This window comes from Palaemon carinicauda, chromosome 26 (assembly GCF_036898095.1).
Source record: "Palaemon carinicauda isolate YSFRI2023 chromosome 26, ASM3689809v2, whole genome shotgun sequence".
In the NCBI taxonomy this organism is placed as follows: domain Eukaryota; kingdom Metazoa; phylum Arthropoda; class Malacostraca; order Decapoda; family Palaemonidae; genus Palaemon; species Palaemon carinicauda.
This window is the reverse complement of record NC_090750.1, coordinates 104375746-104391992: the sequence shown is the minus strand read 5'-3', so window position 1 is coordinate 104391992 and position 16247 is coordinate 104375746. Positions and strand designations below refer to the sequence as shown.

The 16247-nt window shown below is 38.0% G+C and overlaps 1 protein-coding gene across 4 annotated transcripts in view; it reads right to left on the bottom strand.

The window, feature by feature from the left end:
• LOC137619749 (calcium uptake protein 1 homolog, mitochondrial-like) overlaps window positions 1–16229 on the bottom strand; it is an 82440-nt gene extending 66211 nt beyond the window's left edge. For 2 of the 4 annotated variants that reach the window (XM_068350056.1, XM_068350058.1), the window contains exons 1-5: window positions 16116–16229; window positions 12931–13117; window positions 12414–12560; window positions 7924–8122; window positions 6253–6415 (exon numbers count right to left, since the gene is read on the bottom strand). In XM_068350056.1, the coding sequence (XP_068206157.1) occupies window positions 6253–6415; window positions 7924–8122; window positions 12414–12560; window positions 12931–13091 (670 nt within the window). In that variant the 5' untranslated portion in view covers window positions 13092–13117; window positions 16116–16229. The remainder of the gene's footprint in view (window positions 1–6252; window positions 6416–7923; window positions 8123–12413; window positions 12561–12930; window positions 13118–16115) is intronic. The other 2 variants (XM_068350055.1, XM_068350057.1) reach the window with 1 other exon arrangement.
• Window positions 16230–16247: the final 18 nt, after the last annotated feature.

Sequence of the window (16247 nt, the reverse complement as noted above, 5' to 3'; positions counted from 1 at the left end):
GGTCTACCTGCTGAGTCACCAGCAGCAATGGCCTGGGCCCTTCCTGGGTCCTGATCACATGAATGGTCCGTCTCTAGGCCATTTCCCTGCTAGCTAGGGCAATATCCCTGTCCCTTGCCTCTGCCATTCATGAGTAGACTTTAAACCTCTGAATAGGTTGGTTACAGAGGAAGGATTTCTAGTTACATCTCGATCATCATTATTATTATTATTATTATTACTAGCCAAGCTACAACCCTAGTTGGAAAAGCAAGATGCTATAAGCCCAAGGGCTCCAACAGGTAAAAATAGCCCAGTGAGGAAAGGACTTATGATCTGAAGATGATTTACGTAGCAGTGGAAGCAGAACCAGCTACACCTAGTGAAATGATGGGACAACCATCTTAGTTTGGCTCAGGTTATGTCCCTGGAAGCAAAATTTCTGAACAAATCTCTTAACCCTTTTACCCCCAAAGGACGTACTGGTATGTTTCACAAAACTCATCCCTTTACTCCCATGGACGTACCGGTATGTCCTTGCAAAAAACTGCTATTTACATTTTTTTTTGCATATTTTTGATAATTTCTTGAGAAACTTCAGCCATTCTCCAAGAGAATGAGACCAACCTGACCTCTCTATGATGAAAATTAAGGCTGATAGAGCAATTTAAAAAAAATATACTGCAAAATGTGCTTGAAAAAAAAAATAACCCCTAGGGGTTAAGGGTTGGAAAGTTCCAAATAGCCTGGGGGTAAAAGGGTTAAAAGGGGGGCCGTGGTGCAATTATGGATTACCATCATCACTTCAGAAGGTGGTATAAGAAGGAATTGGCCCTGCATATCAATTACCTAGAACTCTTGGCTGTATTCGAGGACTGTCATATTCGCGAGTCTCTGATGGGGAAATGTGAGGGTTTTTTTCAAATTCCACGACAGCATTAGCTTACATTTGGAAGCAGGGGGACTCATGTTGCAATCCTTGTTACTAAGTGGAAAAGCTCTTCATCAGATGGATTTGAGGGTATTAATCCTTCTCAACACAATTTACTGCATTCCTACGAAATTGAACATATTAGCAGCTCAGTTATGCAGGAAACAACAAATACAGTACTTAAAAGAAAAAGGAAACTACATCCTTTAGTGTCAAAAGATTCAGAATGAGTGTGGAAAATCAACGTAACCATGTTTGCAACCGCATTCAACTAGAAGATGGAGGGGGTATGTTCTCGGTTCTGGCTCCATTAGCAAGGAAGGTGGATGCCGTTAAAGGACTAGCGGAACCTGGAGCTGTATGGTTTTCCTCCATACTCTAAGACTTTAGGAAGTGATAAGCAAGTTCCGGGTATCTTCAAACAGCAGGAGGACTCTGGTGGCCTCGGAGAGTGGTTTACTGACCTACGGCTCATGTCAGAATGTCTGTGAAGATTGCCTTACAGAACCAACCTCCTCAGTCAACTATAGTCCATTTCTTTTATCGAGGCAGATTTGCACCGACTCGCAGCGGTGCCCTTTTAGCTCAGGAAAGTTTCCTGATCGCTAATTGGTTGGATGAGATAATTCTAACCAATCAGCGATCAGGAAACTTTTCCGAAGCTAAAAGGGCACCGCTGCGAGTCGGTGCAAATCTGCCTCGATAAAAGAAATGGACTATAGTTTCAAGTTCAGTGCACACAAACCTCAACGGGCTTTATCTAACTGCATGGAGACTGTCCTTGGAGAAGCAGGTTCACCTCCATGATGGGGCTTCAAATAACAGCATAAATGCTAGTAGTAGAGAAGTCTGTCTCTATATTTCATAATAATCCAGTCATCAGAATGGTATTTTACATAGCAGAATTCTCTATTACAGTGCTATACATATATCTGAACTACTGTAGTGACTATATCCTACCAGTGGCTGTATAATGGTTGGAAACAAGTTTGAAGCAATACAGAGTTTAATGTACTTGAACATTACAGAAAGTTAGTTTCCTCAGAAGATAGGTTGCTAGACTAAAATTGAAGAAAAGTTTCTCTATTATTATATTTTTGCACGTAAATTACGATAATTTTTCAGGAATAAAACACAGCGAGTCTGTATTCAATTGGCTAAAAAGGTAACTTAAATCTCAATTAAGTTGCCCAAAAAACAACTAAAATCTCAATTAAGTTGCCAAAAAAGTAACTCAAACCTCAACAATAGAATTTGCATGAAATAAATTGACCATTTAAATTCTACTAAATGACAAATCCTCTTTTTTTTAATCAACAGGTAACAAATCCAAATTCAAATATGGTGTCATTCAGCCCAGAGACAGTGTACTTCAACAACTGCCATGACACTTCTTGATAACGGTCAAGTCAAAATCCTAAACAAATAAATTACCAGAGTTCTCTTGATTGAGGGTACGCTCGGGCACAATATTCTATCTTCTTTCTCTTCCTCCTGTTTTATTTTGAAGTTATATTAGCTTATGTATGAAAGATTTATCTTAATGTTATTCATAGAAAATTTAATTGTTCATTACTTCTCTAGTAGATTATTTCCTTATTTACCTTCCTCACTGTTAGGCTGGGAGGAACGTAGAGAGTAGAGGTGCCCTTTTTTGTTTTGTTTCATTTGTTGATGTCGGCTACCCCCCAAAATTGGGGGAAGTGCCTTGGTATATGTATGTATGTACCTTCCTCACTGGACTTTTTTTCCCAGTTGGAGCCCTTGGACTTATAGCATCCTGCTTTTCCAACTGGGATTGTAGCTTTGCAAGTAATAATAATAATGTACTTATTTTCAAAATGGAGGTGACTCTCCCTGCTTTTCACCTACAAAGTCTTCCCAGAAGGGGAGGACTTGGGCTTTCAGCACTGCCTTTGAGTCTCCGATGTACTGTTTGGATAGATTTGCAAAGCTTTCACAAGGAAAAGGATCATTCTCCTGGATCTTTTCCATTAAGACCTCTAATGAATGGATTCCTAGGCAAACCATTTGTACTGAGGTTGTTCTTGGTCTTAAGCAAGGAAAAAAAAGTCTCCCTGTAGCCAAAAGGTCTACCTAACATAAGAGGGCCTGAAATTTATGTATTCTCTTCACGGATGACATAAAAAATTATAACTGAGAGGGCCTGTAATTCGTTTATTCTCTTTGTGGATGCCAATGCTACCATGAGCACATTACTGTCTTAATTCCTCAGACTGGCTGTTTCCAGAGGCTCCACAGAGGCCTTCCTCAAGTATAAGAGGACCAGACAATGTTCCAATAGATTTTCTATGAAGCCATTGGCTTTTCTATAAAGAAGGAGCAGATAATGTCCTTAATACCAGAACTGTTGGCCAAATCAAACTTGACATGATGAAGCATCGAAGGCAACATTGTTACCAAAGACAATTGAGATAAAAACTTCATAATTACTGCAGAAGTTTCTATAAAAGCACCTGAAATCGTTAAGGTTAGGATCACATTTGCAACCACACTTTCAACTTCCCTGCTACTACAACTGCAATACAAGCTGCTCCTAAAGATATTAGACCCTTCTGGAATCCAGACCCGCTTTACTTAATATATTTTATTCCAGGATCGTTTTCCTTTATCAGTTTTTACATGTTTGTTGACTCTGTAGTCTAGATAAACCTTTATCGTATGGCTTGAAATAGATCTAAATCCATCACACTCACCAATCATTAAGTAACCATTGTCTAAGTTATAGGTCATAGGACCAACAGCGCTAGACTTCATGAAAATTCATTGAAAAAATACAAGTACCTGTAGAAAGTTAATGAAAAATAAAATGTACAAAGCCTTATTTTTCTAGCCTCTGCAAATGAAAATAATACAAATCCTATTCAGTATCCAGTATATAAAAACAGATCCTGTTAGCAACACAAAAATCCTTTACACTGATCCAAATTATAAATTTATAAGTGTTACATATGTGTCTTAAGAGAGAGACAAACATCACAAGAGCAAAAATGGTAAATTGGCATTTACACTATGCAAAAAATAAATAAAAATTCAACAATGATAAAGAGAAATCTAAAACGATATAAAGATATCTATCTACCCTATCATATATACCTAAAATTTGAAATTAACATACAAAGAACACACTGTGATACATCTTTAGCAGAAAGATATATTTTGTATATTTTGTTAATACTAATGCAATATAACTTCCATCAATGAGAGTATAGTGCCATCCTTGTGAACAATTGCCAGAATACTGTATGGTGTCCAACACGAGAAACAAATAGCTGTTAATAAGCTGTACAGTAGTGCAATACAGTATTACCTTTTACAGATACCTAGGTACACCTCTTCCCTTTGACATCCACGTCACCTGGTTCCAGATTAATAAAGCATTTAATACCAGTCATCTGCGACCATTCATTCCAATATCCTACGAGAGGCACCTTCCCTTCAATAAGGCTCAATACTCATTAACATGAACTTAAGAGAACAGAGATTAACCCTTTTACCCCCAAAGGACGTACTGGTACGTTTCACAAAACTCATCCCTTTACCCCCATGGACGTACCGGTACGTCCTTGCAAAAAAATGCTATAAATTTTTTTTTTTCATATTTTTAATATTTTTTTGAGAAAATTCAGGCATTTTCCAAGAGAATGAGACCAACCTGACCTCTCTATGACAAAAATTAAGGCTGTTAGAGCAATTTGAAAAAAATATACTGCAAAATATGCTGGGGAAAAAATAACCCCTTGGGGGTTAAGGGTTGGAAATTTCCAAAGAGCCTGGGGGTAAAAGAGTTAATAAGAAATTTACAAATAAAGAGGCATTATTAGAAATTCTTCCACATAAATAATGAAGAGATGCTAAATCATTTGATTTTCCCCAAAATAATTTAATTACTGAGTTCACTTAATGAAATTACTCAAGAAAAAGGAGATACGATAATGGGTAAATTAGTCTTATGGCATATATCTTTACATATGTACAAGACAACCTGTTTACTGCTGTGTGTTGTGATATGCATGGCCTCCTACATCTAGAGAACTAGGTTCCATTCCATTGTCAAGATGCATAATTGTGGGAGTTCTATAAAAAAAAAAAAGAGAGAGAGAGAGAGAGAGAGAGAGAGAGAGAGAGAGAGAGAGAGAGAGAGAGAGAGAGAGAGAGAGAGAGAGAGAGAGAAGGAACAAGTGACTAAGGACAAGGAAGAGAGAGAGAGAGAAGGAACAAGTGACTAAGAACAAGGAAGAGAGAGAGAGAGAGAGAGAGAGAGAGAGAGAGAGAGAGAGAGAGAGAGAGAGAGAGAGAGAGAGAGAGAGAGAGAGAGGAACAAGTGACTAAGGACAAGGAAGAGAGAGAGAGAGAGAGAGAAGGAACAAGTGACTAAGGACAAGGAAGAGAGAGAGAGAGAGAGAGAGAGAGAGAGAGAGAGAGAGAGAGAGAGAGAGAGAGAGAGAGAGAGAGAGAGAGAACAAGTGACTAAGAACAAGGAAGAGAGAGAGAGAGAGAGAGAGAGAGAGAGAGAGAGAGAGAGAGAGAGAGAGAAGGATCAAGTGACTAAGAACAAGGGAGAGAGAGAGAGAGAGAGAGAGAGAGAGAGAAGGAACAAGTGACTAAGGACAAGGAAGAGAGAGAGAGAGAGAGAGAAGGAACAAGTGACTAAGAACAAGGAAGAGAGAGAGAGAGAGAGAGAGAGAGAGAGAGAGAGAGAGAGAGAGAGAGAGAGAGAGAGAAATTTTCTCTACACGAGGCCTTAATTTTCCTGTAGTATAGGAAGGTAAGACAAGGGAGTGCACAATCTTTTAATAAAACATCAAATTTCAGGAATTTAACCTTCATATATACTACACAGGAAAGAGATAGATTAAGTATACAAATTTAATCATGACTATTCTGATCCAAAAACACCTAAAGGTTTCTGGCATCTAGACACTCCAGCAAATATGCATCTAATGACAAAATCTGATTCTACAATGAAACTGAAATTTTGCATCTGTGAATTATACTCGAAATTCAAAACAACCACTTGAAGGAAATATAAAGCTAATTTACATTGCCCATAAAAAGTGTTTGTGCTTTTGCATTGCAGAATCAGACGTACTCTAACAGGAAAATGGGCTAACTGGAGTCCAATGGATACATTACACTAAATAAGCATCATACAGCCAACCAAGGACTGCCGGCTTACAATGCAACGTCCATCGGACATCAGATACAGTCATTCTTCGTTCTACAAACATCAACAAGCCAAATGTACTGAGGGATAAATATTTGTGTAACCAAATGCTCCAAGATCAAGCGGGAAGGCTGGATGCTCCAGAGCGTCTTACCCTCCGGCTGCTTGATGCCCGGAGTTATACACCGGAGGAAATCATCGGGGGTCATGAAAATCTCATGGTCCCCATGATCGCCGTAAACCTTCAGGGTCGCAAAGTATCGGAAAATCTTGTCTGGGGTGGAATACTGACGAATGCGATTCTCATATTCAATTATCTGCAATTCATGATTAGGATTTTGCTTGCAAAGGTTATCTCAATTCTTGAGCGGGGTTTACGCGGTCGAGCGGTTCGTCAAACCTGCTCGCCAAACGGTTCGAAGAGGTGGAGTCAGACACAATTGCATAAGGTTTGTGGACAATGAAGCCCCGCCCACAAAAGTGAGGAGAGAATAGACTTTCTTCCAAATGTTTGACAACCATATACCCCGTTCACACACTCAAATGTCACATCAAACACTTGTTTGACGAACCGCGTTCGACCATGTAAACCCGCCTTTAGTATAATTCTATAAAAGGATTAAAAATTACGCCAAATATGGCGAAAATTCAAGATGAATAATGAAAACATCCTAGAAATAATTCACTGACATTCTTTAGTATACCTGTAAATCCACATAATGTAATTTTTATAAACATAAAATATGGACTGTTCATACTAGCAAATGCAATAGAAAAAGTTTTTATTATGCCTAAAATATTCCCAATATTTGGAATAAACCACTTAAGAAATTGTTGGTTAGTTGCCTATAGAAGTATGTACTGTACTTTGAAAAAGCCAGTGTCGAGGAAAGAAGTTTTACTTGTATATTGTGTATAGACACACACCTCCACTTTCTAAGGTCGTCTGCTAAAATATGCATCGTAAGTCATAGTAAAATTTGGTAGGTTAATATTTAGCCAGCCACTACTGAAGTTGCCCAGATGAAATCCATTATTACACGACTACTGACGATGTATATCGTTCATGTAATAATTCATTTTTTAGCCAGCATAATACCGATTTTCTTGATCATTCCCTGCAAATTTCTAGTCTTATCTTCTAGACACTTCCAAAGATATTATATATAACACTCAAAATGTACTAAGTTACCGCCCAAAAGGGAAAATTCTATACGCAACAAACAAGATGAAAAGGAAATTGAATATTATTGAGGTAGCAATTTTGCTCAATGTTATTGCCTTGAAAAAGTTTCCTTCAAAAGTATTAATACTATATTACTATCAATCATTTATCATTACATCATGTAATGTTTCATCACTACCTCGAAGACTTTTAATAAATCTGTAGAGTTCATTTATGGAAGATAATGCAACAGGACAGATCATCAGCAATTGTAATTCTTAAATGGTTTATTTCCAAAATCAGGTCTTAAATTAAGGCATATGAAAAATAACTTCTGGAATATGGTACCCTGAAAACCCAAAGATCATAATTCCATAATTTTCAGGAAAAATAAAGTTCCTGTAACTCTAAGAGGAGATATCTTATTAATGCAAGTTAACATTTATGCAATATACTGTACATAAAAGTTCCAATAAATATTCAGCTGTGGTGGTATCATGGAAATGCAATGCTTCACAAAAGTGCCGATGTACATACATCTGTTAACAATTTGGCAATGAAATACTTCGAAAGTGTCGATGTACGTACATCTACTAACAATTTGGCAATGAAATACTTCGTATAATGCTAACCTTTTAAGTCAAAAGAATCTTTTCTTACCTTCCTATCTCTGAATCCTACTCGCTTCTTCTTCCTCATTTCCTCGGCCCGAGCATCGTCCGCTTCAGAATCCTCCGAGGTCGATTCCAGAGAGTCGTCCCTGTGCTCCGTCTCTTCTTTCGCTTCGTCGTCTTGCCGATGCTCAGCAGCATCTGCTTCAGATACTTCCGCTGCATCGACAGTTAACATCTTCCAAATCCTAAAGGAAAAGGAATGGGTTTATTAAACAGGTTTTGACGTAGGAAAATATATTTTTGGGTGAGATAGCCATGTCGTCCTGATGGAAGTTCCTTCCGGCAGCTTCCTACATACAGTATACAAATACCCAGGCACTTTCCCCAATTTTGGGGGGGGGTAGCCGACATCAACAAAGAAACAAAAACAAAAAGGGGACCTCTACTCTCTACGTTCCTCCCAGCCTAACAAGGGACTCAACCGAGTTCGGCTGGTACTGCTAGGGTGTCACAGCCCACCCTCCCACATTATCCACCACAGATGAAGCTTCATAATGCTGAATCCCCTACTGCTGCTACCTCCGCGGTCATCTAAGGCATCGGAGGCAGCGGCAGCTTCCTACTGTATATTTCTGCGAGTGATACTACAAGAGAATTACCGTCAGGTATCCCAGGGTTCTAAACCCCGGAACGACTAACCTAAGATATGGTGTATAATCAGAGACGTATCCGTAGATAACCATAGATATCTGCACCCAAAACAGACTTAACCCAGTCTAGGAATCTAAGGAGGAGGATAGGTGAGAAAAGAAATCATTCAGACCAAACATTTGTCAAAAAAAATTCAAAATTTTCTATTTTCTCCTTATAAATCTTGCTACAGTTCAATTGATGTTCATGACCGAGACATTAAAAGCCGTTTTCTCTTTGCATACATTTAGTACTTCATATGTAGAACTACCAAGGAATAAACAGCATATTATTATTATTACAAGCCAAGCTAAAACCCTAGTTAGAAAAGCAAGATGCTATAAGCCCAGGGGATTTAACAGGGAAAAAAGCACAGTAGGGAAAAGAAATAAGGAAATAAATAAGCTACAAGAGAAGTAATAGATAATAAAAATAAAATATTTTAAGAACAGTAACAACATTAAATTAGATCTTTTATATATAAACTATAAAAAACTTCAAAAATAACAAGAGGAAGAGAAATACGATAGAACAGCGTGCCCAAGTGTACCCTCATTATCATTACTAGCTACCAGGTAAGCTACAACCCTAGTTAGAAAAGCAGGATTCTTTAAGCCCAAGGACTCCAACAGGGTAAATAGCCCAATGAAGAAAGGAAACATAGAATAGTGTGCCCTTCAGCAAGAGAACTCTACCCCAAGGAAGTTAAAAACCAGGGCACAGAGGGTATGGCACTACCCAAGACTCAGAGAACAATGGTTTGATTTTGGACAGTCCTTCTCTTATCATTACCAATATTAGCCTAATAATGTAAATTTCACATACATACATGTAGTAGTTATGAAAAACAAAACCAGGTCATTTGTTTAATCGAAACATTTTTCAGTTCACAATTTAATAATATAACTTTAAAAGTAATTTGTATTTGTCCATTAACCCTTTAACCCCCAGGCTATCTGGAAATTTCCAACCCTTAACCCCCAGGGGGTTATTTTTTTCCCCGGCACATTTTGCAGTATATTTTTTTTAAATTGCTCTAACAGCCTTAATTTTTGTCATAGAGAGGTCAGGTTGGTCTCATTCTCTTGGAAAATGCCTAAATTTTCTCAAAAAATTATCAAAAATATGAAAAAAAAAAAATTTGTATAGCATTTTTTTGCAAGGACGTACCAGTACGTCCATGGGGGTAAAGGGATGGCTTTTGTGAAACGTACCAGTACGTCCTTTGGGGGTAAGAGGGTTAAAATTGGGGTACTGTATGTCTTCAGCCACACTGGACCTCCTGACATTGAATCATCAACAGAGTAGTTGGTTAACGATGGGGTGTGAGGGGGAATTCCCAACCGCCCAGCCGTCTAAGAATAGTCACTGTCCTTAGGCCTGGGACTGAGAAGGGTGCTTGAAGTGGAATACTCAGATCAGATCTTCCTGGACAGTTCCATCCTGTTTGTTAATACAAGGCCTGCAGTTTATTCTAATAGTCAGGCCTTCTCCATCATGTGGCTCAATACTAAACAGTATAGTATTAGTTTTATTCCAGCTGTGACCAAGTTGTGGAATGATCTTCCTAATCAGGTAGTTGAACCAGTAGAACTTCAAAGGTTCAAACTTGCAGCAAATGTTTTTATGTTGAACAGGCTGACATAAGTCTCTTTTTATAGTTTACATAAGAGAGATCTATTTTAATGTTCTTACTGTTCTTAAATTATTTTAATTTAATTGTTCATTACTTATATTGTTTATCTCCTTATTTTATTCCTCACTGGGCTATTTTTCCCTGTCGGAGCCCTTGGGCTTTTAGCATCTTGCTTTTCCAACTAGGGTTATAGCTCAGCTAGTAATAATAATAATAATAAAAAGGACTTGAGGTTCGTATAGCTAAGATATAATTTGTCACATCCGAGTTTAAAATGGTTTTATATGGTTCACTAGACAAGCCAATGCTGCTCACCCTTTCAGGGTAGGATTTACGATAGTACAGAAGGCCCTCAAGTCACGAACATTCAGATACAAACACAAATCCAACTGAAAGTAACATGGATAAAGAAATACTGTCATCAAACAATATATCATTCAATACAGTAAGGTAAACAACATTTGTAATAACTTGATATTTATTTCATATTAACCCTTTTACCCCCAGACTCTTTGGAAATTTCCAACCCTTAACCCCCCAGGGGTTATTTTTTCCCCAGCACATTTTGCAGTATATTTGTTTTAAATTGCTCTAACAGCCTTAATTTTTGTCATAGAGAGGTCAGGTTGGTCTCATTCCCTTGGAAAATGCCTGAATTTTTTCAAAAAAATTATAAAAAATATGAGAAAAAAAAAACTTATAGCATTTTTTTGCAAGGACGTACCGGTACGTCCATGGGGGTAAAGGGATGAGTTTTGTGAAACATAACAGTACGTCCTTTGGGGGTAAAAGGGTTAAACCTAACTACTTGTTGACTTTTGTAGCTGGAAAAAATAGGCATGGAATTCAGGCTGAGGACCTTCCGTATAGCCTGATGTCTTTTGGGTACATCTAGCTTGATACCATACGAATGCTTCCACTCCATTGATAAGTAATAACGTGGGTATTGTATAGGTAGCCTTTTGGTATGCTCTGGCAAGTAAAACTTGGGCACTAGCAAGATAGACTTCTGCAAATACAGGTCAATACTGTATATGAAGTTTTACGGGTGTATTGAAGAAAATTATGGCACAGTCCATTTGGTCAAAAATATATCAAAATAAGAGGGGCACTCAATAGAGCGCAGACCTCCTCATCTTATTTCTTGACATTTTGCTTGACTGACCTTGACCTTCTAAAATTTAATAATTTCCAGCTTTTACATAACAGTTAACCCTTTTACCCCCAAAGGACGTACTGGTACGTTTCACAAAACCCATCCCTTTACCCCCATGGACGTACCGGTACGTCCTTGCAAAAAAATGCTATAAAAATTTTTTTTTTCATATTTTTGATAATTTTTTGAACAAATTCAGGCATTTTCCAAGAGAATGAGACCAACCTGACCTCTCTATGACAAAAATTAAGGATGTTAGAGCAATTTAAAAAAATATACTGCAAAATGTGCTGGGAAAAAAATAACCTCCTGGGGGTTAAGGGTTGGAAATTTCCAAAGAGCCTGGGGGTTAAAGGGTTAATCCCTGAAAGTTTCATTACTCTACAATTAAAACTGTAGCCATGAAGCTGTTCACAAACAATCACACACACACCAAGTTGGTAAAACATAACCTTCCAACTTCATTGGCGAAGGTAACTACAACTAAACGGATTCCCTACCAAGTCGTCTCAAAATAAGTCTGTAATGTCCTTTTTATATGGTACGAGACACTCCAAAATCAAACCATCATTCTCTAGTCTTGGGATAGCCTCTGTACCATGGTCTTCCTGTCATGAGTTAGAGTTCTCTTGCTTGAGGGTACACTAGGGCACATTATTCTATCTAATTTCTCTTCCTCTTGTTTTGTTAAAGTTTCCATAGTTTATATAAGGAACAGCTATTTTATTGCTGTTACTGTTCTTAAAATATTTTATTTTTCCTTGTTTCCTTTCCTCACTGGGCTATTCTCCCTGTTAGGGGACCCTGGGCTTATAGAATCCTGCTTTCCCAACTAGGGTTGTAACTTAGCAAGTAATAATAATAATATCACTAATACTGTACAGCAAACGGATATTGTACGATCATCAGCTGACCAAAGGGTTAAATTATTGTAAGACAGGTCTCAAATTTCTTTCCTTAAGAGCAAAATCTAAAACAAACTAACTGCATTTTACAATACGTAAACAATATAAACCTACTCTAACACGAGAAAACATAAAAGAGGTATAATTACGTTTTCCAACTGAAGGCAAAGTATATAATTCCTCCAGTTATTATACAATAATAGATCTTGGTGAATGCATTTGCTTTGGGTTCTCCTGCATGGCCAAAATTTTTGTAGCCTCTCTCTTGCTCACGATTTACGACTAAGGCCAGATACCTGTGAAAAAAAAATAAATTAGAATAATGAAAATTTTTTCACAATTAAATTTATTCTACTGAAAAGCTTACCCAGTTACTTCAACATTAAAAAAAAAACGTGAAATACATTTCGGTCTACTAATATTTTACCGAAAACCAATTAATCATAATGTAACTTTGGCTACTCCTGTTCAATCTAGCACTATACAATGAGGTTTTAGTAATCTATCTTTTCAATATGAAAAAGTACAGTAATGAAAAGGTCATATTAGCTACCATACACATAAACTAATACCTAAGGAAATTTGAAGGACAAATACCTACAGTATATAAAAATCCTCAAAAAATTAGCATATAAACCTACAAACATTATTCACGTGCGAACTCACCCATTGTGGTCTCGTCTCTTAGCGCTTGTTAGCGCCGAATACCTCCTCACATAACATGATCTACGCACTAAGATACTTTCGGTAGTGGTAAAACAAGCGGCAGGAAGTGACCCTCGTTCTCGAACGAGGGTCGGTAGCACCTTGAGGAGTGTTCCACGCATCTGGCTTCTTACAATTAATCAAAAGTCTGTGAATTATATAAAACACCAAGTTACCCTTAGGACCATTTTTGTACATTAAAAACATTACAGTAGTGATAAACATCATAAATCTTTAAAAGTAATTTGCATTTTTCCTACATAACCAAAGCAGTCTTTTAATAAGATTATACATACATATACCAAGGCACTTCCCCAATTTTGGGGGGTAGCTGACATCAAACAAATGAAACAAAAAAGGGGACGTCTCCTCTCTACGTTCCTCCCACCCATAAGATTATGACTTCAATAAAGCTGGAACCGCTTTTAGAAATCTAACGAGGTAGTTATAACGACTGACAGTTTGTGATGGCCATATCGACTGGAAGGGGAGAAGGGCTCGATCCTTCAGGATCGTCGATACTCCTCTGATGGCAGAGGGCTAGAAGTAAGATCCTGTTCGACCTGCTTGCTCTTACAGAGTTCTTAGGCCCAAAGATCTATTCATCCATTCTGCTGATTACCACTTTAGCATTTTCTTTTGCATTGATATTTGAAGGGCACCTAAGTGCCTGTCAATGGTAGTCTTGCCTTCTTTTACAGGGTTCCTTGATGTTTCCCGTAGTGTTTTGCTCTCTGATCAGGGGTAAAATGTTTACTGAAGTAGATTTACCGCTCCAGTTACAGGGATCGCTGGACTATTGACATTCGTCCAAGCCGTGGACATAGAAGGAGCACTGGTGGTCACTGTGGTTGTGACCCCTGTGGCAACGTGGCATGTTGGCAACGGCTCAACGCTCAAGCACCGTCACCTAAAGTGTCAGGGACTTCACCGGAGTTGCCAGGTCACTAACAATCGAAACGAGGCCCTCCACATCCCGACTAAGGCTCCTCTTAGCTTTTCAACCTTATACCCTAATCAAGTAGTTAAGAATACCTTAAGATACCTACTTTAGTATAACTACCCTTTTTTCAGCTCTTGTTTTGGTGCCCAAGACAGAAGGTCCCTAAAAATATTTCTTAAAATTCACCTGTCCAAACTTTTATTTCCCGGTTTCTATAATTGCAGCAGTACCCATTTATTACTTTTACTCGTAACTTTTCTCAGACATGTCCCTTTCTTTTTTGGCAAATCTCATACCTTTACTGTAGTTTCTATGCAAGGTCCACCCCAATTGATCATTCAACTTCATATGACTTACATGAACCATATATTTTTCTAACTGGTTATCTTTTACTATGCATTTCTGATCATTATCATTGCTCCAAAATAACGTTTTCAGTTTCCCTTCCTAAAAAGCCGATTTTACACAGTGATACCCCTTAATTATTTTCATAAGTGGGAAGGAAAACTCATGATCAGGCTGACATAAGTCTATTTATAGTTTATATATGAAATATGTTTGGTTGTTGTTACTGTTTGGAAAATATTTTATAGCTGTTCATTATTTCTCAAATCATTTATTTATTTCCTTTCCTAACAGGGCTATTTTTCCTTGTTAGAGCCCTTGGGCTTATAGCATCTTGCTTTACCAGCTAGGGTTGTAGCTTAGCTAGTAATAGTAATAATAGAAAAAATGTATCATATTTCCACTAGTGGAGCTCTTCTTTGTTTCCCTTTTAAAATGTGGTTTTTTTTCACTCTTAACTAATATAACTTTTAAAACGTCAAAAATTTGACAAACTTGGACCTCACCCAAATATTTCTATGAGAACAGTTCACAGTACCAATAAACTAAACAAGAACGATTCTTATTTTCGTCACTGGTAATATTGTACAAGAGTAAACATTAAACCGAATCTTAGCTGGTTACACTAACATAACCATATATATGTTTTAGAAATAGTTTGGAATTAGTAATAGTTTACCGAGTCTTTGTATATCAATGGCCAGTTCCTCTCACGAGCATAGTAAAAGGACACCAACTAACCTAAACTTCCATACCTAACCTAACCTACAAGCCACGTCCTCATATATTTACCTAACTGGGACGTTAACCCGCCCTTATATTGCCGTATTCATACATAAAGGTGGCCGCTATCATACAAACACCCCCTTTACCGTGATATTTACATACACCAACTAATTAATATTCACATATAGGTCGGAGAGCCTTTGTATATCAGCGGTCAGTTCCTTAATTTCCGACGCTAGTGTTAGGAATGAGGCAGTCTCACAGCGTTAGCCAACCCGTTAGGTATGTCAGTAAGGACATAGATTGAAGATAAGGTTACGTGGGAGAGTTTAGTCAGGTGGTGATTTATGCAAGTGGGAGGTCCTGTCCATCATCATACAAAGGCCCCACGAGCTCTTATCTGCTATAGTCCATTTCTTTTAGCGATGCATATTTGCACCGACTCGCGGCGGTGCCCTTTTAGCTCGGAAAAGATTCATGATCGCTGATTGGTTGGAATTATCTCGTCCAACCAATCAGCGATCCGGAAACTTTTCCGAGCTAAAAGGGCACCGCTGCGAGTCGGTGCAAATATGCATCGCTAAAAGAAATGGACTATAGAAGCGGGGCGTTAACCCTTCCTCATACTGCCGTATTCTTAGTAGGCCGTCATCATACAAACAGGTGACCACTATCAATACACCCAGTTTATCGTGATATTTAGGTAAACCAAATAAATATAAGCATTTAAGCTGGAGTCATCCTGTCATCCTTGTCTCCAGTTCCCGTCAGCTGTTTGTCCTGTCATCCTATTCACCTCCGGTCAGCCGTTGTTACTAGGTTTGGGGTGTACGTAGCCAGACAAGATAAGTCTGCTCGTTTTGAACACTACAGCAATCATATATAACATAAATAAACATTTAAATCTGCTTCAAAACCCACAGATATCTACTTAGACGTTATATTTAGACGTTTTTGAAAATTGTCAATATTACCCCCAAACCCGAAAAACGAAGTTTGATAAGTTTGGACGTAGCTTAAGATATCACTTATAAAACCACTAATATCTTAATTCAAAACGTTGCTCTACAATAGTATAAAACACTATAAACTATAATTTAACCATACAATGCGAAAAAGGCATCATTCTCACCGAAAATATCAGGACATTCACAGAAACGTTGACTCGGACTCAACCTTGTTTCTCGACGTCCGTTTTTCGACTTCTTCTTACGAAGAACCCGAGGACAGGGTTGCCAGTTTGGCCTTTTTTCAGGCCAAAAAT